Below are 25,993 nucleotides of genomic sequence, written 5' to 3'. Positions count from 1 at the left end.
CCCTCCTCCCCTAACGACGGTGGCCGCACAGGGAGGAAAAGCTCTGAACGCCAGTTCAGCCACTCCAGAGGGCTAGGGAGGCGGGCGCTGCGCGTGCGCAGAGGTGTGGTCGGGAAGGTGAGCTGAGGCTGGAGTTGGGAGCGCGGCGCCTGTGAGGTGAGGAGAGGCCAGACCGGGCCAAACCAGGCCAGGCCAGGCGGGCGTTCGTGGCAGTGGCTGCTGTTGCAGCTGTGGTGGCCATCGAGGACACTGGGACTTTGGGCTGACGGAGACACCCACAATCCGGCCTCCAGTCATCCTAGGCCAGGGTCTCCCGCCACAGGCCTGGACTAGCGCCCCAGTCTTTTACTTGGGGACCTTAAGCTCTTGTAAGAGCAGTTATTATCTGCACCCCGCCCTCCTTTTTTGTAGATGAGAAAACTGAATCCTAGAGAACCGTAGCAAATTGCCCAGGGTGACACAATGGTTAGCTACCAGAGTATCAGTCTTTTCATTTATGTCTTTTCCTTTATGGCAGACTACCTCCCCGAGACCCCTGACTTTTTTTCTTTTTTTCCTCCTGACTTTTTAAAAATACAGTATAGTTGGCTTCTGCTGAGGGAAGGGATTGTGTGGAAGTAAATCGAGGTATTGTAAGTTGATTTGGGAAGTTCTGTATCATTGTGGATTCTTGGGAGAATTAGCTGACTTCCCTGGTTCTGTGGTTGTGGTTGTTGTTTTGCTTTGTTTTTGTTTTTTGGGGTTTTTGTTTTGTTTTGTTTTGTTCATCTTTAAAATGTAACTGGATCAGAAGACTGGTACTTTAACTTCTTGTTCCTGAGCCCCTATTCAGAACTGTGGTGAAACTCCCTCCACCTGTTGCTCTTTACCAGTCCCACACAGTCTGTTGGACCTCTACACCATCAAAGAATAGTTACACATTCTTATTCCTTAGACTGGGCCTAAAAGATTTGAACAATCTCTGATAGAACTAATTCAGTCCCTATTATGTGACACAGATTTAGCCACCAGAAGGTTAAGCAGGTGGAGAAAGGTAAAAGATATGTGAAGAGATTCAATGATTCAAAAGAAGGAAATTGATTTGAGTGGTCAGAGCAAATGGCAATCTTTAAAACAGGAACAAAATAAGAAAAAAATATTAAAACCTAGCCATTTTAACATTGGAGTTAGAGGGGACATTGCATCAATTTTTTTCAAAAAATGGAAAACCAATCTGAACAATACTTTCTTAGAGAGGAAAAACATGATTGCCAAATTAATGCAACAGTGTACCGCAGAGGAGATATGCCAAAAGTTTAAACGACTCAAGAGAATTTACCAGAACTCAGAAGGGAAGTAGAACATAAAACTATAAGAAACAAGAATAGAAGACATGGACAATGGATCCAGAAAACTAATAATAAATACAAGTTCCGGAAGGTCATAATAGAACTGACTGAGAAGGATCAGTTATCAAAGAAATAATAGAAGAAAATTTACTAAGTTGATGAAAAAATTTGAATTTAAGACTTAAATTTAGCCCTCAGATTTAAAGCATTCATGAAATACCAAGGTAAAAATAAATGAACAATCATAGTTAGACCTGTATTACAATGAAAGCTTCTGAGTTTAAAAAATTCAAATGTGTTTGACATGTAACAGCAAGATGTATAATTTAAAAAAATTTTAAGCTAGTTGCAGAACAATATATAGAGTATGGTTTTATCGGGTTGCAGCAAAAAAAAATTTTTCATATGTATATTTCTCTATAAATACATCCAAAAAAGGTATGGAACTATGTGCATAACAAAACTTTAATTATAGTGTTTGTCTTTGTAGAAGAGAGTAGATTTAATGGGAGAGATTGAAACATCTTTATAGTTCTATGTTTTTAATTCTTATAGTAGGAATTTGGTCACATATGGGTAATCCAAAAAACAAAAAACATTTGGATAATGGGAAAGGGAGGAATTCAATTTCTAAAACCAAAAATTTTACAGGTCACGTTTGCTGAGCACAAAGTAGTAAAACTAGAAGTAAATAACCACAAATTAAGCAAAATTCTAGCTACTTAGAATTTTCTTAAAACATAAATTTTAAATAATTCCTAGGTCAAAAAAATAAAGCTACGAGTGTGGATTCTTTAAAAATTAAAATTAATGAAAATATTGCATAACAAAATGTATCATTAAAGCAGTACTCACAGGAAAATTTATAGCCTGAGTGCTTTTATTACTAATTAAAATTGTTTTTTAATGTTTATTTATTTTTGAGAGAGACAGAATGCGAGCAGGGGAGGGGCAGAGAGAGAGAGAGAGAGAGAGAGAGAGAGGGAAACAGAATCTGAATTAGGCTCCAGGCTCTGAGCTGTCAGCACAGAGCCCTACGAGGGGCTGGAACTCCTGAGCTGCGAGATCACAACCTGTACTGAAGTTGGACGTTTAACTGAGCTACCCAGGCGCCCCTTACTAATTTTAAAAGGATGCAATCCAGTAAATGCCCTACTGGGTATTTACCCAAAAAATACAAAAAGACTAATTCAAAAGGGATACATGCACCATCCCTGTGTTTATTGCAGCATTATTTACGATCACCAAACTATGGAAGCCGCCCAAGTGTCCATCGATAGATGGAGAAGAAAGATGTGATATTGTGTGTGTGCGCGCGCGTGTGTGTATACACACACACATATATGTGTATGTATATGTGTGTAAATACATAATAGAATATTATTCAGCCATAAAGAATGAAATCTTGCCATTTGCAACAACATAGTTGGAGCTAGAGAGTATAAGGCTAAATGAAATAAGTCAGAGAAAGACAAATAACATGATTTCATTTATATGTGGAATTCAAGAAACTAATGAGCAAATGGAAAAAAAAAAAGAGGCCAAGCAGACTCATAACTGTAGAGAACATACTGATGGTTACTAGAGGGGAGGTGGGTGGGAGAATGGGTGAAATAGGTGATGAAGAAGGATTAAGGAGTATACTTATACTGATGAGCACTGAGTAATGTATAGAATTGTTGAGTCGCTATATTGTACACCTGAAACTAATATAACGCTATGTTAATTACACTGAAATTAAAATTAAAAACTTCATTTAAATAAAAACTTTTAAGAACTTAAGATTTTTAAAGAACAATAATATGCTAAGCATTAAACGAGTAGAAAATGGAAGAAAAGATGAAATCAGAGATTAATAAAAGAAAAAGAATAGCACTTGATAAATAAATGGGAGAGCTCATTCTTCAGGAATAAAACAGACATTAAAAAATAGACACATTTCCAGGTGCCTGTGTGGCTCAGTCGTTTAAGTGTCCTACTCTTGATTTTGGCTCAGGTCATGATCTCACAGTTTGTGAGTTCAAGCCCTGCATCGGGCTCCTCGCTCACAGTGCAAAGCCTGCTTGAGATTCTCTCTCTCTCCCTCTCTGTTCCCTCTCTGCTCCTTGTTCTCTCTCTCTCACTCTCTCAAAATAAATAAACTTAAAAAAAATAGACACACTTCAGGAGCATCTGGCTGACTCAGTCGGTAGAGCATGCAACTCTTAATCTCGGGATTGTTTCTTCACCAGTCTTATATCAGTAAATTATGCCATCATCTAAGTCAAAACCCAGGAGTTACCCTTAATACCTACCCCTCCCCCACTCCCCACATTTAATCCAATATCAGGACATGTCTCTTTTATTTCTGCAATGGACAGCTATGGAATTAATTACCCCAACATTCTCACCTTTTCTCTTGAAAAGTGCCCCCCCTTCTCACTTGGAAGTACCTTTTCTTTTTGTCTTTCCTTTTTTTCTTATTTCATTTGCTATTTTTCCCTCAGGTGCAGAGATTTGAGGCAATCATGCTATTCGTCCACCTTGTCATCAACAAGTCCTTTCTCATTTTATCTTTTTTCCCTTCAAACCAGTTACTTATGTTCCTTCCCTCCCTTCTTAGGTAGCCAGTCTAATGTGTTTGATATATGTCTTTGGATATACATGTATCTTTGAATAGTATAGTTTCATGTGCATGTCTTAAATGTGCATAATTGATACTGTGTCATAGAAATCATTGTTTCTTCTTCATGTTTCTGTAATTTCTTCTGACTGTTGCATAGTATTATCTTAAATGACTTCACACCCTTGACTGCTGGTCCCGGGCCAAAATGTGGCAATCAGAATCCTTACCCAGAATTTTTGAACTGAAACTAAGGAAAAAATCCCTTTCCAGTGTGGAAACCATAAAATGTAAAACACAGGAGCTGTCAGCAGCCAAATGTCCTGCCATGTGGAACCAGCTGGTCTGCAATGAAAAAGAATGAAGCCAACATGCAGAAAACAGCAGACGTGAGAAACAATGAGAAAGTCCTGGAAAAATCTCAAGTCCCTGGTTCCAGTTGTTCCTGAAGTTCCATATTCCTGCCCTTCCCATGTTTCAACTCTTCTTGGATTCCGTGAGCCAGTAAATGCTGTCACCTCCACCTTGTGCCTAAGCCAATTCATACTGGGATTCTGTGACTTGCAACCAAGAGTCCTAATTATAATCTCCAAAATGTATCTCTTTTGTGTGTGTGTGTGTGGTTTTTTTTTTAATTGTGGTAAAGTACACATTACATGAAATATACCATCGTAACCATTTTTAAGTGTACAGTTCAGTAGTGTTAAGTGCATTGACATTGTTGTGCAACCAATCTCCAGAACTCTTTTTATCTTGCAAAACTGAAACTATATCCATTTAACAACTTCCAATTCCCCCCAGCCTCTGGCGACCACCATTTTAGTTTCTGTGCATCTGACTACTCTAGGTACCTCACATAAATGTAATCATGTATTTGTTTGTGACTGGCTTATTTCACTTAGCATAATATCCCAAAATTCATCCATGTAACATGTCAGAATTTCCTTCCTTTTTAAGGCTGAATGATATTCCATTGTATGCATATGCCACATGTTGTTTACTCATTCATCTGTTGATAGATACTGAGGTTGCTCCCACCTTTTGACTATTATGAATCCTACTGCTCCTAACATAGGTATACAAATACGTCTTTGAAACACTCTGAATTCTTTTGGGTATATACCCAGAAGAGGAATTGCTGGATCATATGGTAATTCTATGTTTAACTTTTTGAATAACTACCATACTGTTTTTCATAGCAGCTGCACCATTTTATATTTCCACGAACAGCAACAGTACACTAAAGCTCCAGTGTCTCCATATCCTGCCCAATACTTGTTTGTATTTTAATAGTAATCATCCTAATAGGTGTAAGGTGGTATCTCATTGTGATTTTCATCTGAATTTCCCTAGTGATTAGTGATGTTGAGCAACTTTTCATGTGCTTGTGGCCATTTCTATATCTTCTTTGGAGAACTGTCCATTCAAGTCCTTTTCCCATTTTAAAATCAGATTTCTTTCCAAAATACATCTTGAATGATTATTTTTTCTACCCTCACTTGCACCATCCAAGCACCTGTGGATTTTCATGTAGACAACAGTACTTCCTAAATGGACTGATTCCAATCTTCTTTCTTTCCTTTTCATTCACCACCATGGAGCCAGAGTGAATTTCTGAAAATACAAATTCTGACATGTCACTTACCTACTCAGAATTATCCAAAGGCATTCTGTTGCTCTTCAGAAAAAAATCCATGAGCCATGGTCACTTATGATGTAGACTTTGCCACCTTCACTCTTTCTTTCTTATCACACTCCCCTTTGATCACTATTTTCAGATACATTGGCCTTCTTTTAGTTTCTGGAATATGCCAAGTTATTTTCCTCCTTGAAGCCTTCACACATATTCCCTCCACCTGAGACACTTTTCCCTCTACTCTCCCCATTCACCTTATGGGTCATAACTTAAATTTCACTTCTCCATACAGGACCTTCCTTAATCTCCTTCATCCTTGATCTACATAACTTCCCATTATAGTAGTATCCTATCATAACACACTTCCCTAATACCACCTATCAATATTTGTAAATATCTCTCCACTAGATTATAAATTTTAAGAGCAATGACAAGTCTATTTTTCTAACACTGTATCCCTAGATCAAATATCTGACAGAGGTGCTCAATATTTGATTGGATGAATAAATGAATACCAGATAGGAAAAATGCTTAGAAATATTAATATGTTCAACGTTATACTAACCCATTTGAAATTTTAAATTAGATGATTTCCCCCCAAAAAATATAAATTACTGAAATTCAGGAGAAAGCAGCAAATCCAGATAAACCAATTAGCTGTGAAGTTACTGAAAAAGTTACCAGAGGTATGCTTATAAGGTAAAGACAAATCATCTTTATTTACAGATAGCATGGTCATTTGGAGAATAAACTATAAAACTATTATATCTAACAAGGTAATCTAAGTATCCTATTACATGATAAATATACAGAAATTATTACCTTTCATATATATCATCAGTAAGCAATCAAAAAATATTAAAAAATACCTTATTTCAAAAGCAACAAAAATATTTTCTATTTAAGCATAAATTTAATCAGATCTACACAGGACATAAATAATGAAAATCTTACTTAGAAACCTAAAACAAAGGCTTTACTAAATTGAAGGACACCCATGCTCATGGATAGGAAGACTCAGTATTTTTATTTAAAAAAAAATTTTTTTTAATATTTATTTATTTTTGAAAGAGACAGAGCATGAGTGAGGGAGGGGCAGAGAGAGAGAGAGACATAGAATCTGAAGCACGCTCCAGGCTCCAAGCCAACAGCACTGAGCCCGACACAGGGCTAGAACCCACGAACCGTGAGATCATGACCTGAGCCAAAGTCAGACACTTAACCCACTGAGCCACCCAGGCACCCCAAGACTCAGTATTTTTAAATGTCAATTATGCCCCCACTTCATTTGCATATTCTTAAAAAATGTTTATTTTTGAGACAGCATGTGCGAGTGAGGGAGGGGCAGAGAGCGAGGGAGACAGAATCCCAAGCAGGCTCTACCCTGTCAGTGCAGAGCCTAACGCAGGGCTCAAACTAAAACTGTGAGATCATTACCCAAGCCCAAATCAAGAGTTGGTCACTTAAGCGACTGAGCCATTCAGGTACCCTTCATTTGTATATCTTAAACTGGATTTTCTGGCAACCTTGATAAAGGATTTTGAAAGTTTATGGAAGAAATGTGTGAGAAAAGCCAATACATTTTTTTTTTCTTTGAGAGGGAGAGAGCCCACATGTGCACAGGCAGGGGAGGGGCAGAGAGAGAGGGAGAGAATCCCAAGCAAGCTTTGTGCTGTCTACTTAGAGCCCCCAACTGGGGGCTCTATCTCCATGACCTGAGCTGAAATCAAGAGTCAGAGGTTTGGGGTGCCTGGGTGGCTCAGTCAGTTAAGCATCTGACTTTGGCTCAGATCATGATCTCACAGTTCATGGGTTCAAACCCCGCATTGGACTCCCTGCTGTCAGCGCAGAGCCTGCTTCAGATCTTCTGTTCTCTTCTCCCTCTGCCCCTCCCCCTCACATGCTGTCTCCCCAAAATAAATAAATATTAAAAAAAAAAAAAGGTCAGAGGTTTAACCAGAAAAGCCAATACATTTTGGCATAATCATGGAAGAACGTATTAATACAGTGAACTGGAAAAAGAATTGGCAGTCTGATTAGTGGAACAAAATACAAAGTCGAGGAAAGCTCCCAAGTGTTAATAGAAATTTAATCTTTGATAAACATGGCATTTCAGAGGAAATTGATTGGGTAAGTGGTGTGTTAGGGTCACAAGAGAATGTAGCCAATGAATATATACAGAAAAAGTGTTCAATCACTAACAAATATAAATTCAAACTACTAGACATATTTCATTAAATTGACAGACTAAGGGGCACCTTGGTGGCTCAGTCGATTAAGTGTCCAGCTCTTGATTTCAGCTGTCACGGTTTGTGGGTTTGAGCCATGTGCAGGGCTCTGTGCTGACAGCATGGTGCCTGCTTAGGATTCTCTGTCTCCCTTTCTCTCTGCCCCTCCCCTGCTTTCTCTCTCCCCCAAAAATAAATTTTAAAAATTGACAGATTAAAAATGACACAACTGGGTGAAGGAAGAAGGGCATTCCTTAGAAACTGCTGTTGGGAATGTAAACTGATATAATCTACAACTCCTCTGGAAGTCAGTTTGGCAATGGGTATCAAATGTCTTATAAGTGTGCATGCCTTTTGATGCAAAATACATTTGGCACAATCTACCCAAAACACAAATACAGACAAAAAGATCTTGCAACAGGTCTCTTTGTTACATTAATATAGATTCCACCCCCCCATCAAAAAAACTTTATGGTATTTATGTGAAAAGAAGTAGCCATCTAAAATGTTGTATATCTATTGATAAGCAAAGATTCACATATTGTCTCAGAAAAAGCAAGCTAGGGGCATCTGGCTGGCTCAGAGCATAGGACTTTTGATTTCAGGATCATGAATTCAAGCCCCACGCTGGGTATAGAGGTTAAAAATAAAATCTTAAAAAAAAAAAAAAAAAGAATAGAAAAAAGAGGGGCACTTGGGTGGCCCAGTTGGTTAAATATCTATTTGGACTCGGTTTCAGCTCAGGTCATCATCTCACGGTTCGTGCCTGTATCAGGCTCTGCACTGACATCATGGAGCCTGCTTTGGTTTCTCTCTCCCACTCTCTCTGCCCCTCCCCACTCACTCTCTCAAATGAGTGAACATTAAAAAAAAAGAAAGTGAAAAAGAAAGGCAAGTTATCAAATCTGTCAAAAAAGTTTTGTTTGTATAGGTGTGTGGGCCTGGAAAGATAAATCCCAGAAGTTAGATAGCAATTGTCTTTGAGGAGGAAACAGATCAAATTCTGTTTTTTTACACTGGACATGCATTGCTTTTGTTAATAAGGAAAAATAAAAAGAAACTTAATGTTTAAATGCTACAATAAAAATAGTGAAAAATGGAAGCATAAGTTATTGAAAACAGTAACTAAAGAAACTTTAAAGAAATTGAGCCAACTGGAATAGGGGTAAACAAAATGTTATCTATGCTTTTAGCTGTCATATAATGTATGTATATTGAAAAAACAGGAGTTGGAAAATGAACATAATTTATCAAAATGGTAAGATTGCAAGCAACTTTTCTCCTTAAATATTTTTTAAATAAAAATTTATAGCATTTTGAACACAGTTCATTCAAACTTCACAATTATGAAAATGTAGAGACCAATGACAGTGCCAAGAAACGGATGGTGTGTATGAGGGGTGAGCTTTAAGCCTTCAAAAATCACCAATTATTTCCTATAAAGCTTCACCAGAAAACAACAGAACAAAAATAAATAAATAAAACCTTAACACATTTACTAAGAAAGTCGGCTTCAATGCCATTTGCAACTACGTGGATGGAACTAGAAGGTATTATGCTAAGCGAAATTAGAGAAAGAGAAATATCGTATCACTTCACTCATATGAGGAACTTAAAATACAAAACCGGTGAACACAAAAATAATATAAAAACAGGGAGGGGGATAAAACATAAGACACTCTTAAATATAGAGAACAAACTGAGGGCTATGGGTGGAGGGAAGGGCTAAGTGGGTAAGAGGTATTAAGGAAGACACTTGTTGGGATGAGCACTGGGTATTATACATAGGGGATGAATCACTGGAATCTACTCCTGAAATCATTATCGCACTAACTAACTTGGATGTAAATTAAAAAAAACTAAAAATAATTAAAAATAAATAAAGTCAGATAATGTAGAAAAATATTTTTAAAAAATGAAAGAAAGTAAGTCAGCTTCAAGACAAGTTTTCTATAGAGATTCTGGAGCCCCAGTTCCATTAACATCACAGGCCCCAGGTATATTTTCCTGTATTGTACATTTTCTTTTTTCCTCCCTCTTTTTTGAGATTTTTTTAAGAGTAATTTAATGTTCACAGCAAGATTGATGGGAAATTAGAGACTTCCTATATATCCCATGTCCCCCACAAAAGCAGAGCCCCTCCCCCCCATTACCAACATCCCCCACCAGAGTGGTGGTGTTACAATTGAACCTGTATTACCCATCATTACCACCCAAAGTCCATGGTTTACACTATGGTTCACTCTTGCTGTTACACATTCTATGGGTCTGTAAGCCATTTTCAAAATCTTCTCATTAAACACTGTCTCAGGCTTTAACCTCTTTTTGATTCCTGGATTTCAGAACCATGTGTGCTCAGTACTGCATCTCCTTTGCTGATGTTGAGAAAGCTCGTGTCAACATTCAAGATTTTATCCACCTCACACCAGTGCTAACAAGCTTCATTTTGAATCAAGTAACAGGGCGCAATCTTTTCTTCAAATGTGAACTCTTCCAGAAAACTGGATCTTTTAAGGTAACAATCCCTTTTGCTAGTGTATCATTATCTTCTCAAACCCCTTTTGCATATACATTTATTTGATCCTCCTGACCACCCAGTAAAACAGGTAGAACTATTTTTATAGCTGAAGAAAAAGGGTTGTAGAAATTTTCCTTTGATCAAGTCCTGGTTACTTAGCATCAGTGTTGACAAGCCACTTGAACATTTACTTAATCTCAAATTTTCTTTATTTTTTTTAATGTTTATTTTTGAGAGAGAAGAAAGACAGAGCATGACCAGGGGAGGGGCAGAAAGAGAGGGAGACACAGAATCCGAAGCAGGCTCCAGGCTCTAAACTGTCAGCACCAAGTCCCATGTGGGGCTTGAACCCACATATCTGGAGATCATGACCTGAGCCAAAGTCAGATGCTTAACCGACTGAGCCACCCAGGCTCCCCAATCTCAAATTTTCTTATAATTGGGGTGATCATATATTTTACTGTCCAAACTAGAGCATATTTGAGAAGGGGTAACTCGGGATTAAACCCAGACAACAGACATTAACCTGGATTATTGCAAGGCAAAATGGGCAAGTGTGATCACTGTGTATATAACCTAGTTTAGGCATTCGCTGTGTGTCAGCTTGTTATTCCTTGATACCTTATTGTGAATATAAAAGATCTAAACCCGGCTAAACCTTCACACAATAAGATCTTTTTCTATAAAATATGTCAGAGCCTTCCCTTTGCATAAAAGATAGACTTTTGGGGGCATCTGGCTGGCTCAGTCAGAAGAGCATGCAACTAACTCGATTTGGCGGTTGTGAGATTGAGCCCCATGGGTGTAGAGATTAAATTTTTAAAAACTTAAAAAAATTTTTTTTAAAAAGTTAAACTTCTGTGTTGATTCGCTACTATGATTTCTGACAGTTGAGCTTCTTTAAGATCCTTTCAGGTAAAAATCTGAAAGCCGCATTTAGCCCTATGCCTGACAGGTATTAGTACCCATTAAGTGGTAGCTTTAGGACCTTTTTCCCCACCCATTAATGAGCACTTTTATGTTAAACAAAACACTATTCTCTTTTGCCCTTTGCTTCTGCTATGGTTTTATTTTTTATTCATTAGACATCAAACACTTATTTTCACTTACTAGGAACATATATATACACATACACACATATATACAGTAGGTCTTGTGCTATTATCCACACTTACAAGGGAAGACAAGCTAGTCAACAAACAGGTTAATGACAAGTAATGTAAGACAGATACAAATAAAACGCCATGGATTGAAATGCCTAATTCTGCCTGGGAGATCAAGAAGTTGAACCAAATGCTGTTTGACCCAAGTCTTACAGGTGAGCACTTTTAGCCAGATCAAGGAATGAAGGAAAAGAACTAGACTTAGGGGTACCAGCATGCTGAGAGGTACGGGGGTATGAGCTAACCTGGTAGGAGGGAAACTGGAAGCAATTTAGGATGGCTAGAACAGTGACGAAAGCAGGAAATATGTTTTAGAAAGACCACAACTTACAAGGAATCTGTACTTCTTACAAAATAGCCAGTCAATGAAAAAAGGTAACATTTGTTTTTAAAAGGTCACTTTCAGGGGCACCTGGGTGGCTCAATCAGTTGCTCAACGACTCCTGATCTCAGCTCATGTCATGATTCCAGGGTCGTGGGATCGAGACGCTCATCGGGCTCAGTGCTAGGTGTGGAGCCTGACTGGAATTCTCTCTCCACCCCCTCTCCCTTGCCCCTCTCACCTGTTCAAGCTCTCTGAAAATTAAAAACAAAAAAACAAAAAACTAATTTTAAAAAGGCCAATTTCATAATCTAGTGGAAATATTAGAGAATGAGCCTTGGAGGATCAGTTGAGGTTTGATACAATGCAAGTTGAGAAATGAAGTTTCACCAAGGTAGTGGCAAAGACACATGAGATATTTCTGAGGTAGAATCAGTGAGATTTCGTGATGGAATGGATGTGTGGTGTTAGGAAGAGAAAACTCATGAAAGCTCTTTGGTGTTTTAAAAAGAAACTTTTCCATCAAATCCATGGATTCACCATCCTTTTCCAGATTCGTGGTGCCCTTAATGCAATCAAAGGCTTGATTCCTGCCACCTCAGAAGAGAAGCCCAAAGCTGTGGTTACTCACAGCAGTGGAAACCATGGCCAGGCTCTTGCTTATGCTGCCAAATTGGAAGGTATTTGATTAACTTCTCAGGGTACTGGGTAGGATCATCAGATAAGAGTGGAAAAGTATTCTTACTCCCAGTGAGATTGGTGATAATTGTGGGAAGGATATTTCCAAGTTCCTATCTGATTATATAAGCAAACTGACAGAAGTTTCTATTCTAAATTCTGATTTGTACTAACTAAACATGGTTCTCTCTCCCAGGGATTCCTGCTTACATTGTGGTGCCCCAAACAGCTCCCAACTGTAAAAAATTGGCAATACAAGCCTATGGAGCCTCCATAGTATACAGTGAACACAGTGATGAGGTAAAGAAGAGGGCAGTGCTCAGTGTCACCTTGACTGTCAAATGAAACTTCTCATCCTAGCTTACTGGCTATTCTGTCTCCTATGTTTCCTCTTCATCTTTCAATGTTAACATGCCCAACTTTTTCTCTATACTCACTCAGGTGACATCATTAATCTCCGAGTTTAAAATATCACTTATACTCTTAACTCCAGTCCTGATCTTTGCCCTTAACCCAGACTTGTATATCCAACAATTACCTGATATTCCCACTCGGAATGTCTTAATAGGCATCTCAAATGTACTCTAAAACCAAACTCCTGGGGAAGCTGGGTGGCTCAGTCAGTTAAGTGTCTGACTCTTGATTTCGGCTCAAGTGATCTTGCGGTTCATGAGTTTGACCCCTGCTCTGTGCTGACAGCGAGGAGCCTGCTTGGGATTCCTTGTCTCCCGTCTCCCTCTCTCTGTCCCTCCCCTGTTCGCTCTCTCTCTCTCAAAAATAAACATTAAAAAAAAAAAAAATTCCTGAACTTCCTCCCCAAAACTGCTCCTCTTCCAGTCTTCTCTATCTCAATAAATGACAACTTGTATCCTTCTAGGTGTTCAAAGTAAATGAAGTCATCTTTGAGAACTCTCCCACACCCTACATCCAAATCTTAGTCCTACTTTCAAATCATTTCCATTATTCAACTACTTCTAACAGCCTCTACCATCAACACCCTGATTCAAACCAACATCAGTTCTCAACTAGATACAGTATCCTAACTGGTTTCTCTACTTCTTCCACCCTTGCCCCACTAGTCTGTTTTCTAGAGACCAAGCAGAACTATCCATTTAATAAGTTAGAACTTGTCTCTTGTCAGCTGAAAATCCTCCAGTGGTCTCTCACACACACAGTAGTAACCAAAATTCACACAATTATCTAACACCTGGATGAAATGGCCCATTCCAATCATATCTGACATCATCTCCCACTATTACTGTCCCCCAAACACTCCACACCAACCAAACTAACTTATTAGCCTTTTCTCAGAAAGGCCAAGCACTTCTGTTTTGTAGTCTTTGCACTTGCGATTACTCTCTTCCTGGAATATTCTGGAGATTCACAAGACTTGTTCAAACCTATTAAAATGTCACATGACCAGAGGCCCTTCCTGAGCACCCTATCGAAAACAAACTTACTTTTCTCCATAGCAGTTAGACATACCATATATTTACTTATATGCACCCCTTCCCACCATATTGGAACATAAATCCACTGAGCACAATGATCATTTTGTTCACGGTTATATCCCCAGTGCCCAAAAATAGTCTGAAATAAGGATGGCCAATAAAATGTTAAATGACTGAATCTAACTTGTTGGGAACTCTATTCAGTATAAATGGAGTGAGCTACATTAATGTACTCTTTCAGTCCAGAGAAAATGTTACAAGAAGAATTTTGGAAGAAACAGAAGGCATCATGGTACATCCCAACCAGGAGCCTGCAGTGATAGCTGGGCAAGGGACGATTGCCATGGAAGTGCTAAACCAGGTGAGAGCTGTTAATTCTTGTTTAACCACTGGTAAAGCTGATATCTGGCTGTAGTCTATTTTACATATATATATAACTGGTTATTGATAGACCTATTTATACTTAACGTTCTTTTCACTAAAGATACCCTTGATAGATGCACTGGTGGTTCCTGTAGGAGGAGGAGGAATGGTTGCTGGAATAGCAATTACAGTTAAGGTAAGAAAACAGCTTCTGGGGGTGCCTCAGTGCTCAGTTGGTTCAACATCCAACTTCCGCTCAGGTCATGATCTCACAGTTCATGAGTTTGAACCCCACACTGGGCTCTATGCTGACAGTTTAGAGCCTGGAGTCTGCTTCAGATTCTGTGTCTCCCTCTCCCACTGTCCTCCCTGCTGATGCTCTGTCTCTCTCTCAAAAATAAATAAACCTTAAAAAAAAAAAGAAAGAAAAATAGCTTCAAAAAAAAAAAAAAGAAAGAAAGAAAGAAAATAGCTTCTGGAGGACTCCCCACTTCAGGCATAGCAAATTTTATTTTACATCATACTACACTATGGATACTTGGTTCAACATTCCTCCCAATTGCTATTCCTTCCCATCATCCCTTGGCACTTGAAATGGAAGGCTCTTCTCTGCCTCACTACCTTGTTCTTAATCCATAACAACTGGACAGCACAAAAGCAGTTACAATGAGTGACACCCTCATAGTCCTTTCCCTAATTCCACCTCAACAACCCACTATCCAGGGGCTACTCTTTCCCCAAGTTATCAATGGAACCAGATATGATCTAAGCAACTTAAGGCCAGTATTAGGGATACAATTTACAATGCTTAAAGGTCTATTTTCATTACATCAATCAAAGGAAAGGCTCTTACTTAACAGAAATGTGTTACCTATGTTGCCTATTTTACTGCACGCATGCAAAGCAAAATGCTGTGGCTAGTTGTAAAATATCTAATATTCCTCTTCCCAGGCTCTGAGACCTAGCGTGAAGGTATATGCTGCTGAACCCTTGAATGCAGATGACTGCTACCAGTCCAAGCTGAAAGGGGAACTGACCCCCAATCCCTATCCTCCAGAAACCATAGCAGATGGTGTCAAATCCAGCATTGGCTTAAACACCTGGCCTATTATAAGGGACCTCGTGGATGATGTCTTCACGGTCACAGAGGATGAAATTAAGGTGAGGCTCCAATAGAAAAGGAAAATACAAAACAATGGATCAACTTCTTAGGCAAAAGAATCTTCTCCTGTTTTAAGTAGAAACTGACTCCCTGGGGACTTGACTAGATGACTTCATGACATGTGGGAGGGTGCCCCAGATGTATTAGACAATCCTCTCAACAGAAGCAGAGTAAGGATGGGAAAAAAGCCCTGCCCTTCCCTGGCAAGCATATACATATGGCCAAGAAGAAAATTCAGACTGGGCATATAACCCCATCTGGCCTTTAACTGTAAAGGCCAACCAACGAGGCTCTTTCTCCTTCTCCCATTTCACTAATTCTTACTCCTTTTCATACCAACAGTATGCAACCCAGCTGGTGTGGGAGAGGATGAAACTGCTTATTGAACCTACAGCTGGTGTTGGAGTGGCCGCTGTGCTGTCTCAGCATTTTCAAACAGTTTCCCCAGAAGTGAAGAACATTTGTATTGTACTCAGTGGCGGAAATGTAGACTTAACCTCCCTAACTTGGGTGAAGCAGGCTGAAAGGCCAGCTCCTTATCAATCTGTTTCTGTTTAGTTTATGCAAAAGAGATGGGATTCAGTGTCTTGAGATACTTGGAAATTTTGTTTCCTGGTTACTTTAACTTCCTATCTTCCCCTCTTAAACAGCTTTCAAAATCCTACTGGAAAATGGATGTTTCAGTAATAGTTTTGTTTTGTTTACTAAGTAAGTAGCAAGAGAAAAACATCCATAGTTTACTGAGACAACTTATCAGGGCCAAGAAAAGCCTTTTGCCAAAACTGGCAGCAGACCTCTAGGCTAAAGTAGAAAACAAACTTTGTCCAATTACAACCTGTAGGATCCCATCCCTAGAGTGCTAACTAGCAGCAATGAGACAGAATCCCAGTGAATCCATTACTCCATATCCACCTCAGGCACTGTTGAAGAGATCTCACTTTTCATCCATGGTACTGGTTCTGGTACATATGGATCATAAGTCCATTTGGGGAAAACTCGTTTATAGAGGTTCATCAGTACTGTGTCCTGAGATTTTAGCTTCCCATCAAAACTGCACTTCATGTGGCCATGAGTACCTAGAAAGAAAACAGAGCAAGTTGGTCAAATTAAAATAGAAAACGTTAAAGCAGTAGTCTTCTAACCCAACAGTCATTTAGTAGCACTGGAGAAACCTAGACAAGGTACCAAATCCCACATTCTCTTACCTAAAGGCTCCTTGATGTGTCCCCTGCGGCCCCACTTTGTTCTCAGTTCCACTGGTTTAAACCACAACACATCCTCTTAGAAAGAAACAAAGAGAAGACCAAGATGAAACATGTACCCACAAAGGGTAAACTCAACCCTCACCCCACAAAGGCAATCTGATCCCATCCTTCACACCCACCTCTGTTGAAGAACATGTAGCGCACTACTGCCGTCTTAGTAAAAATTTTGAAAGGATGACCACTCAAAACAACTCTCTTGATGACCATTCTGTCTGGATCCACTGACAACAGATGGCCTGTGGCAATGAGGCTGTGCATTCCTATGGAGCAAAAGCAGAGCAACAGGAGTCTACAAACCAAAGCCTTCACTGATTGCCCCCGTCCACTTAAAGACCCAAACAAGATCTTTTTAGAGAAACCTTAAAGTAAGGATATATTATGCTGCCCTCCTGGGTCCATGCAAAGATCATTAAATGATATTCCCTCTACGCCTGTTGTGAGAACCTATCCTAAATACAGCAGTCTGAGCAGCACCTATCAACTGGCTATGGTTTATAAGCAAGATAAAGTTCCGTTTGTCATCCTTGTCTCAGACCCAGTCTGAGGCTGAGATTGGGGTATTTTGAAAACTATTATTACATTCTTCATACCATATGACTCTCAAATCTAAATACAGGAAATAGTTTTAAACCTATTAAGGACCTACAGGTCTGTTCACCTCTGTGAACTTAACTTACCATTGCTATTCTGTTTAAAAAGCAGTACAGATGCAGGAGGAAACGTGATTGGGCCATATACTGTCGCTACCAAGGCCACATCAGCAGTCAGGAATCTCTGAAATTTATGTTTATCCGCTGCCATAATAAGGGTTAAAAAATAAAAAGTAAAAACATTTTGAGAAGCTGTAGGTAATCCAGAAGCTTGTGAAAAGCTGTATCATTGCAACTCAAATCTAAGGCAACTTATGTTTCTTTGCCCCACTAGTTCTCAAAATATTTTCCTACTTCAATACAACTGTGAGATACAACTCAGTCCTTCACAGTGATTTTTCAACAGGGAGGCAGAATCTTGGAGCTTGGACTATATTTGGGGTTTGAAAAAGTTCTCCAGGTGATTCTGACACTCATTATCCTTACCTTGTTTAGGAAGCAATGCTTTACAGAAAACACCTCCACTAAATCAAAAGCCTGTAGTCATGAGCAAGAATTGGCAAATATTTTCTATAAAGGGCAAGACAGTATTTTAGGCCTGTGGCCATACAGTCTTTCTGTTCCAACTACTACTCAGCTATGCCACGATAGCAAAAAAGCAGCCACAGACAACACATGAGAAAAAAAGGGGGAAAAAAGAAGGAAAAAAAACCCCAACAACCCACAACTGTGTTCCAACAAAATTTTATTTAACAGAAACAAGCAGTGGGGCAGATCTGGCCTAAGGGCCATACTTAGCTGATCTCTGATCTTGAGGACTACCTGAGCTTCTGCTTTTATCTTCAATGCAACTCTCCCTCCTGCTTAATACTGAATTTACAGAGAAATAAAATATTTTAAGGGAAAGAGAAGATAATTCCTCATTTAGATAGCATAGCTGATTAACATATGGCTAGTAAGAACAGAAATTATCCAGAGTACCCATTAATACTGCCTTCATCATCTTCCTCCAGCCACTGCTGAAAGCTGAGTGTGTGTGGTAATGTTCAGAAGCCTCCAAATATCTTCCCACTCCTAATGTATAGGAGTCCAATCATTTTTGCCATAAAAGTGTCCCTGGTCACCACTCTTCAACATCTTATCCCAACATCTCAGAAACCACATACTTGTTTTACCCAACTGTGGGCCACCCCTATCCTTCACCCACACTGCCACCGGCCATCAGATGCCAAGGGTTCTACACTTTGTGACACCATTTTATAGAGCCACCAACTCCCATTCAAAACCACTTTGGAACAAACACTCATGGCAGAGAAGCCTCAGCACCACACAGAGGTTGCATCACTGGGATGCTTCAGACAGGTTCAGACATCGTGAATAAAAACATCATTGGCTCCTAGACCAGAGTAGTGAAAATACCCTTAACCCAGAAACCCAGAGTTTGAAATTGTGTATTCTACACACCCGCACTAAAAATCAATAGTCCCCCAAAAGACATTAAGATGGACAAGAACCCAGAAGCTTCCCCACTGCTTTACCTGCAGTGTGCTGAGAGAACAAAGGTGAGGCTCGGAAGCGCCTGAACCCACAGTGGAAGATCAACTCCTCCTTAGCTTTCACAGGCTCAGTGTTGCCAGGGTGCCGGCTCACCACCATATTCAGTACTGACATCTGGGAAGAAAAACAGACCTTCCTATCTGGAATAGAGCAGCCTAACCTGAAAGAAGACAAACTAAACTAGCAGATCCAAATTCGCTCTAATACTCATTTACAGTAAATAAGATTTACCTTTTACCTTTACCAACAACTGGCATTCAAGTTACATATAGGCTGGTTTTCAGGGCTTTCACGCAGCCTTCTGTGTTAGCTAACCTTCCCGTGTCTAACAATGCAGAAGCTCAATATCTGCCACAAATGCAGTGCCTTCAAGTCACTCAACTCACCACACACCTCAAAACTACTCATTCAAGACAGTTACCTCCCAAACTCTTCCACTGACCAAAGGCCAGAGCTTTCGCATACACGCAATACACACGAGTACTGGCCATCAAGAAAGAGACCTACGCGTGGCCCAACCACTCCTTCCCACACCCCCCCACCCCCCACTTAAGGCTGCCAACCCTTGGTTTAAAATCTAATCTGACAGAGAAGTCTCAGAACTCAGAGTGCATCACTGAGATGCTTCAGACAGGTTCAGACATGTTGTGTAACTCCATCATTGACTTCACCATCATATTCTCTGATTCTTCATCCTAAGGCAGATTGTTTACATCACAATGAGTAAAATGTCGGTCACATAAAATTTCAGACTATCATACAAAACTGGTTGGAAAGTTTCTTAAGTCCCCATTTCCCACAAAATACTAACTCACCTTCTGTTCATGAGGTAGTAAAGAAAATACAATCAAGGGTGCCCCTCGCTTAAAGTATTCAATCACTGAGATAGGGACTTCAGAGACATGAAGTGTGACATACCAGCCAACCTGCCAAAAAGAAAATAGAAAATAATCATTTACCCTTAAGGTCTCGACAACGATGAAGCATTTCTCCAAATATGTTAGAAGTCTCTTAAACTACCCTAAAGCCCATCCTCACCCTTTAAAACTGCCTTTCACAGATGCCTCAACTACACAGATTAAACTTTTCAGTTAACATCTGATACCTCTTTGTTCTCAATATCACTCTCACCAGTGACTCAGTGGCTCCTCTAATTCAGCTATGGGCAGCACAAAACTAAATAAGGTACTCATGCCAAGAGGAGGAATAAAGGAGAGGGCACCTTGGCAAACAGCAAATTACAGGGATGGACAAAGTAAGGCAGATACCTCAGCTCCTTCGACCTCTTTTTCTTCAATTTCTTTAAAAATGCGTTTCCTAGTATTAGTAAAGTTCTGAAACTGAAAGATCCGAGCATAATCTTGAGGAAGGTTTTCCTTAGGATCCCATGGAGATGTCCGGAAGCTCTTGAGGCCTCTGTATTTCTGAAATCTAGATAAAAAAGATTTTAAAAAATAGTCAAATTTATATGGTGCTACTTTTTCACTCAAGTCACTTCTAAAATGGCTAAGACTCTAACTTAAAAAAATTCTCCCACTATCTCTCAAAATAATCTAACAGTCTAAAACCACACTCCAAAACAACTCATAACAAGTATTTCAGAACCAAACCCCAGCCCCTCACTGATAAAGGACAAAGTACTTAGAGTGGCTCCTTCAGGGAGTGGCTCTTTAACCTGGCAAACAAGGTCCTTGACAAAAATATTACATCCCTAATATCCAATGTAAACCCTCTGGCTTTAATTAGACTCATCTCCAGGGAAGACATCATCTACATCTTCACGCTTTTATTCTTGCCCAAACTCCCTCAAATCTCCAAAATGTTTTATACTTTCAGTATTAGCTCCTATAGGAAGCACTTGCCGATTAATCTTAGTATTTCCCCTTCGTTAAAGTACTGTGACATTGTTAGTCTGCACCACAGTCTGGAACTTGATTACATATTACTGTTTCTGTATGTATGTCTTACCTTCCCATATAGAATGTTAGCCCTTCAGAAACGGGGACAATGTGTTGTGTTTTTTTTTATCACACTGACACACTTCTGAGCCACATGAATTTTAAATAAAAACACTGATTTTAGACTTATTGACTAACCGAATTCTTGCAGCCACGTCACGGGGGGTATCTACTTCATCTGGAAACATCTCTTGCAGTCTTTCTTGTTTATATTTCTCCAACATTTTTTCTTCAGCCTCTTCATCCACATTCTCATCATACAGATCATCATGCACAGACTCTCCTATAGTCATAGTTTCACATTCTTCCTCCTCTTCCTTTTCACTGCTCTCATCCTATAAAGATTACAGTTTCACACCCGTCTCTACCCTAAAGACCATTAAACTGTAAGTAAATTAGTTTTACTAGACACCTAGTCAAAATCAGTATCAATTCTAATAGAGATTAAGTTATAAAAGAAAGTCTCGCTTCTGGCAGCTCTAAGTCATTCCTAGGAAACTGATCACACACAACCCTCAAGGTCAGGATTGCACTTTGCCTTGCATTTGGGGCTGTACGCAGAAGTGGCCTAAGGATTCATATCTTTACCTGAGATTCCTCTTCAATAAAATCCTCATGTTCTGTATCATCATATTCATCTTCCCCACCACTTTCACCATCCTCATCCAAAATCCATTCAGCTTGGTAACTGGATGTCCCTTTGGGAACCTTCTTTACCACCTTGGAACTTTCCTTCAAGCAGTCTGTAGAAGCCCAAATGAGTTAAGTTAAATTATATACCTCTGGGAACCTGGGTGGCTCAGTCAGGTGAGCATCTGACTCTTGATTTTGGCTCAGGTCATGATCCCAGGGTTGTGAGATTGAGCCCTGCGTCGGGTTCAGCACTGAACATAGAGACTGCCTAAGTTTCTCTCTCTTTCCCTTTTCCCCTCCACCCCTCTCGCGCACTCTCTTAAAAAAGTATATACATACACATACTTACATATACACACACACGTGTATTCACATACGTACACATACACACCTTTCCCCTATTACTCCCGTATTCTCACCTAGGCAAGATGATACCAGACATTGCTACCAACACCAGAAACTCTAGCAGACACTATGAGTAGAACAGACTACTTCCAAATTTAATTCAGCTGCCTCAGAACTAGCGACACTTACACAGCCCAATAAGCTTTGCAACAAATCAAAGTTGTTTATCTGTTTATAAGAAAACAACAACACAAGTAATTTTGAAAAATGGAGCAAAGCTATGTCCAATGTTTGCTTGGTGCAAACATACAGCCTTTAGAGATAGAGGGGAAAACTAACCTCCAAATACATCTCATCCCACCCTACCCTGTGCGCAGCTAGAGAAAATGCACAATTCTAGGCCATATGAAATACAAACAAGTTTGCCAATACCAACCATTTGCCTCATCCAGTTCCTCCTCTGTGGGCCAGGTTTGCTCCCCCTCCATTGGATCTGGGATAACCTCTGTTTGCAAAGATTCTTGTCTTTCAGGGTCTGCCTTCATTAGGACCTTAAGGTCTTCCTCCATATCAACCACAGCATCCATAGCACAAATCTGAAAACCAGAATAGTTGACACCAAATGTTACCCAAAATCTACTAAATCTAACATGGTAACCTGAAAGATTCAGAAATAACACAGTCCTCAAAATAAATAAATAAAATAAAATAAAAACAGAATGAAACAGTGAGCCCAACTGGTCAAATCTTTCAACCATTTCAATTTCCTAGCATTTTAAGTCCATACCTCTACTTGCTTTTGAGGCCTTTCATAATCTGCTCTCACTCCTACACATTTATTACCTACCTTACTCCCATCAAGCTGATTTCTTCAAAGAAACCATCTGATCTATCCCTGGGACTAAATTCATGTTGTCTCTATCTTCTTCGACAGTTTCATCTCTCTTCATCTCATAAGTCATATTCATCCATCTCAACACCTGGCTCAAGTCTGAGCTCTTCTGTGAAGCTTGCTAGTCTACTTTCTCAACTTGCACAGCAGGTCTCTATCCCTCAACCACACTTTTTCAATCTTTGATGTTTGCCATTTTTTCTGACGTAATTAGGCTGTCCAAGGAAAGAGACTGCATCTTGTGTCTTTTATACACTCAAAGCCAATTGCTATGTGAGGTACCTATAAAGTGCTGAATACAGGATATCAACATATTCAGTTGACTACTGTCTTACTTCAAACTAGCAGTCACCTCCAGAGGCTAGTATAGTTGTCTAAGAGTGCAGACTACCTCCTCTGATGTTATTCACATCCTACACCAGTTTACACATAAATCTACAAGTCGTTTAAAAAACATTTAATGTTTACTTATTTTGAGAGAGAGAGAGAAGGAGAGAGAGAGAGAGAGAACGAGTGGGGAAGGGGCAAAGATAGAGGGAGAGAGAGAAAATCCCAAGCTGGCTCTGTGCCATCAGCGTTGAGCCTGACACAGGGCTCGAGCTCACAAATCGTGAGATCATGAGCTGAGCCGAAATCAAGAGTCAGACGCTTAAGCGACTGAGCCACCCACGCACCCCTACAGTACATAGTTTTTAAGAACATCACTCTTACCTCCATTGCAGCTCCAGAGTCCTGTGATTTGACCACTCTAGGATTTAAAAGGAAAGGGTCTATAGGAGCATCTACCTGTTTCATCTGGAAATCACCCTGTCCAATGATATGCAGCAAGCTATTTACATTCAAAGTCTGTCCACGAATATAGCCTGAGATTTTCAAGGTGCCCACCAAGTTATTTTCTTCACTAGGCACAAAGTCAGCAGCATGAGCAAACATGTAGGCCCGTCGATCTCGAAAGGCAAGATGTCGTTGCTTTTGGTTAGCCAACTGCCTGAGCAGCATCTGTGCCTCCTGTTGTGTGTCTAACAGGAGAAGTTTGTCGTCAGGAAAGCGCTTCTCCACTGCTTTACTTAGCTTCTTTCTGGCATCTATTTGTTTCCTTGGTGGGAGGCCAGAAATCCCCTGGACAGCTAGTGCTGTGAGCAAGAGAGAAAGGGCTTTGTTACTTACTTTACCACATGTAAATCCCCACCGTAGTTCACAAACAAGCTAACAGTTCAGTTGTGAGACCAGAGATCACTGAGAAACTGAACACTCAACTACCCTAAAAAATTTTCATAGTGAAACCAAAGTTCATACTCTTCTTCCTCTGGGCAAAGAGTAGTCCAGAAATAAAAAGCAGCTTGATAGATAATTTCTAAATGATGGACCAACTTAAGCCATACATGTACAACTCGCCACCAGCCAAATACAACCCACCAGTTGTGTTCCTGTATCAAGTGTCAGACAGAGTGCCTGGAAAATTATAGATGCATAATAAATGCTAATTCACTTCCCCCCGTTACCTCTAATACTCCTAACTCACTTACTATAGGTAGGAAGGCCCTGGGCAAAAAGGCAGGAAAGGCAGTAATCCCCAGTGCTGTCCCAGCCTTCTAGTGGATCAAGGAGAAAAAGGATGGTATCCGCCACTTTAGCCATGTCTAACACAGCGTGCAGATCCCCTGGAGATAAAAGACAAAGTTAGTGGGAAGAGGTGTTTGGCACCAGCACATCATACTAAAAGAATATTACTACTACTCAGAATACAACAATAGAAAACTCTGTTGTATGCTCCAACCTGGCCTTGCAGATGTGAAATACCACCGATGTTTCAAGCGGGGGCATAACAGCACAAAGCTATGGGTGCTTCCCCACTCATTCAAGTGTACTGTTCCAGTGTCCTTATCCTGAAGCAGCCTAAAGGCCTCTGGCAAGGAAATCCTGTCATGCAGAGGCACTACCAGCACCTGATGAGGAGGACCATCCTTGCTGCCCAGCTGTCTTTTCTCTGCCAGAACCTGAGAATAGAAAGATCAATGTTTCAGTACTTCATTTCAGTATTGCATTTCCCATAGTATGGACGCCCCTTCCTTACCCCCCACTCCCCACTCCCAGTCCACCGCATCTTTCTTGTAAAAGGCACGTAGGCCGGGAGAGTGGGCAGAAGCCTGCACCAAAACAAAGAATGTCCTAGCATGAATCTAGATCTGCATGCCTGACATGTGCCCGAGAATTATTTTTCCATCCCCGGTCCCTTCCCAGGGTCACATTTTTCAGTTCGAGGCATTACCGCCTAGAACAGCTGTGAAACCACACCACTCCCCAATCCCTACTCCTCTCACCGCCTCCTTCTTCTGCTTTCGGAGCTGGCTGGCGCGATGCCTCTGGTCTACTCTGCTGAGCTCTTTTCTCACTTTCCTGCTTAGGACCTTCAGTGCTAGACGGCCTAGAAGATTAAAAAGGGCTCTTATGCAAGGTACCAGAGAGTCCAGAAAGGGGACCCTCTCCGCCCATCTTAGAGCCTTTTGCGCGCGGTCCAGGCCGGAGATAGGAACTGTCTGCACACAAAGAAAAGCAGCTAACATCTAAAATAACCCTTCTTCCTCCAACCCTATCTTCTCACCCTTGCCGTCCCGCTGCGCGGATCCCCGACCCCGATGCCGCCCGCCTTTATGAGCTTTATTCTGCTGCTTAAGAGGGCCAGAACGGTGGGCCGCCATGCCGCCGCTCACGTGTACCTAGTCAGCACTACTTCCGGGCCGGACGGAGCGCTTCCGGCCCCCGCCTTGCCCCTCCCTCCCCGTGGCGGGGCGGGGCTCACCGCGTCCTCTCGCGAGAGTCCTTCCAACCTGGCTCAGAAATAAGACTCCGGCGTCTCAGCAAAACCGCGGAGTAAACTTTTCCCACGCGGCGGTCTACGGCTGGGGGGTTTAAAAAGCTGGATGTAGACTCGAGGTTTAGCCTCTCAGCCCCGGAGGGCTTTTTTTGCTACCTGTATTTTCATTTTTTGCGCTATCTAGTTGCATCACCTTAGGCAGCTGTTAAAGTTTTTCCATTCGTGTGGAAGAGGGCTAAGCCCTTCCTGTCACCTAGATTTGTGCACGCCGCTCCTCAGTTTGCAGCAGCAGGTGTTACCACTTTGAGCAATCTTTTCTTCCTCTTATGGCCTGCTGAGGTCTAGAGGGAAAATCGCGTGGAAGGCTCCGTACAAGTTCCCGCTGATCACCGTTATCCCAACCCGCGCCCCCCGCTCCAGCAGAGCTGAAGGCCGGACGGTACCAGACAGGGAGAACTGGCCTTGACAGGCGAGCCCTCACAGGCAA

At 40.6% G+C, this 25,993-nt stretch overlaps 2 protein-coding genes and 2 non-coding genes across 5 annotated transcripts; 1 reads left to right on the top strand and 3 right to left on the bottom strand.

Annotated features, from left to right (window-relative positions):
- The first annotated feature begins 9 nt into the window (after positions 1 to 9).
- Positions 10 to 16,054, top strand: SRR (serine racemase). Its single transcript, XM_027034672.2, has 8 exons — positions 10 to 156; positions 10,138 to 10,309; positions 12,351 to 12,477; positions 12,672 to 12,775; positions 14,168 to 14,287; positions 14,411 to 14,485; positions 15,241 to 15,450; positions 15,794 to 16,054. Exons 2-8 carry the CDS (start codon positions 10,142 to 10,144, stop codon positions 16,007 to 16,009), a joined length of 1,020 nt encoding a protein of 339 aa, XP_026890473.1. The 5' UTR covers positions 10 to 156; positions 10,138 to 10,141; the 3' UTR covers positions 16,010 to 16,054.
- On the bottom strand, positions 14,781 to 25,841 carry TSR1 (TSR1 ribosome maturation factor). 2 transcript variants are annotated; one of them, XM_053212591.1, is made up of 16 exons: positions 25,700 to 25,841; positions 25,492 to 25,591; positions 25,013 to 25,116; positions 24,469 to 24,688; positions 24,218 to 24,352; positions 23,403 to 23,824; positions 22,236 to 22,395; positions 21,410 to 21,564; positions 20,960 to 21,156; positions 20,132 to 20,294; positions 19,679 to 19,789; positions 18,845 to 18,977; positions 17,394 to 17,510; positions 16,836 to 16,976; positions 16,657 to 16,731; positions 14,781 to 16,527 (listed from the first exon to the last, which is right to left on the bottom strand). In XM_053212591.1, the coding sequence occupies exons 5-16, from the start codon at positions 24,327 to 24,329 to the stop codon at positions 16,349 to 16,351; spliced, it is 1,965 nt and encodes a 654-aa protein (XP_053068566.1). In that variant the 5' UTR covers positions 24,330 to 24,352; positions 24,469 to 24,688; positions 25,013 to 25,116; positions 25,492 to 25,591; positions 25,700 to 25,841; the 3' UTR covers positions 14,781 to 16,348. The 2 variants fall into 2 exon arrangements, with proteins under 2 accessions (XP_053068566.1, XP_026890468.1); XM_027034667.2 differs by lacking the exons at positions 25,492 to 25,591; positions 25,700 to 25,841 and adding an exon at positions 25,294 to 25,446.
- On the bottom strand, positions 18,613 to 18,707 carry LOC113592737 (small nucleolar RNA SNORD91 family). Its single transcript, XR_003412700.1, has one exon. It is a non-coding gene; the product is annotated as a small nucleolar RNA SNORD91 family (small nucleolar RNA).
- Positions 19,447 to 19,536, bottom strand: LOC113592738 (small nucleolar RNA SNORD91 family). Its single transcript, XR_003412701.1, has one exon. It is a non-coding gene; the product is annotated as a small nucleolar RNA SNORD91 family (small nucleolar RNA).
- Positions 25,842 to 25,993: the final 152 nt, after the last annotated feature.

Source organism: Acinonyx jubatus, chromosome E1, assembly GCF_027475565.1.
Source record: "Acinonyx jubatus isolate Ajub_Pintada_27869175 chromosome E1, VMU_Ajub_asm_v1.0, whole genome shotgun sequence".
Classification (NCBI taxonomy): domain Eukaryota; kingdom Metazoa; phylum Chordata; class Mammalia; order Carnivora; family Felidae; genus Acinonyx; species Acinonyx jubatus.
Note: the sequence above shows the minus strand (reverse complement) of the source record. Positions and strands in the feature narration are given on the sequence as shown.

Coding starts and splice junctions, on each gene's coding strand:
- SRR (XM_027034672.2), top strand. CDS start 10,142: ATGTGTGCTCAGTACTGCATCTCCTTTGCTGATGTTGAGAAAGCTCGT. Junction 12,478..12,671: donor TTATGCTGCCAAATTGGAAG/GTATTTGATTAA, acceptor TCTCTCTCCCAG/GGATTCCTGCTTACATTGTG. Junction 14,288..14,410: donor CCATGGAAGTGCTAAACCAG/GTGAGAGCTGTT, acceptor TTTTCACTAAAG/ATACCCTTGATAGATGCACT.
- TSR1 (XM_027034667.2), bottom strand. CDS start 25,390: ATGGCGGCCCACCGTTCTGGCCCTCTTAAGCAGCAGAATAAAGCTCAT. Junction 25,117..25,293: donor CGCGCAGCGGGACGGCAAGG/GTGAGAAGATAG, acceptor TTAATCTTCTAG/GCCGTCTAGCACTGAAGGTC. Junction 24,353..24,468: donor TTTCACATCTGCAAGGCCAG/GTTGGAGCATAC, acceptor TTTTATCTCCAG/GGGATCTGCACGCTGTGTTA.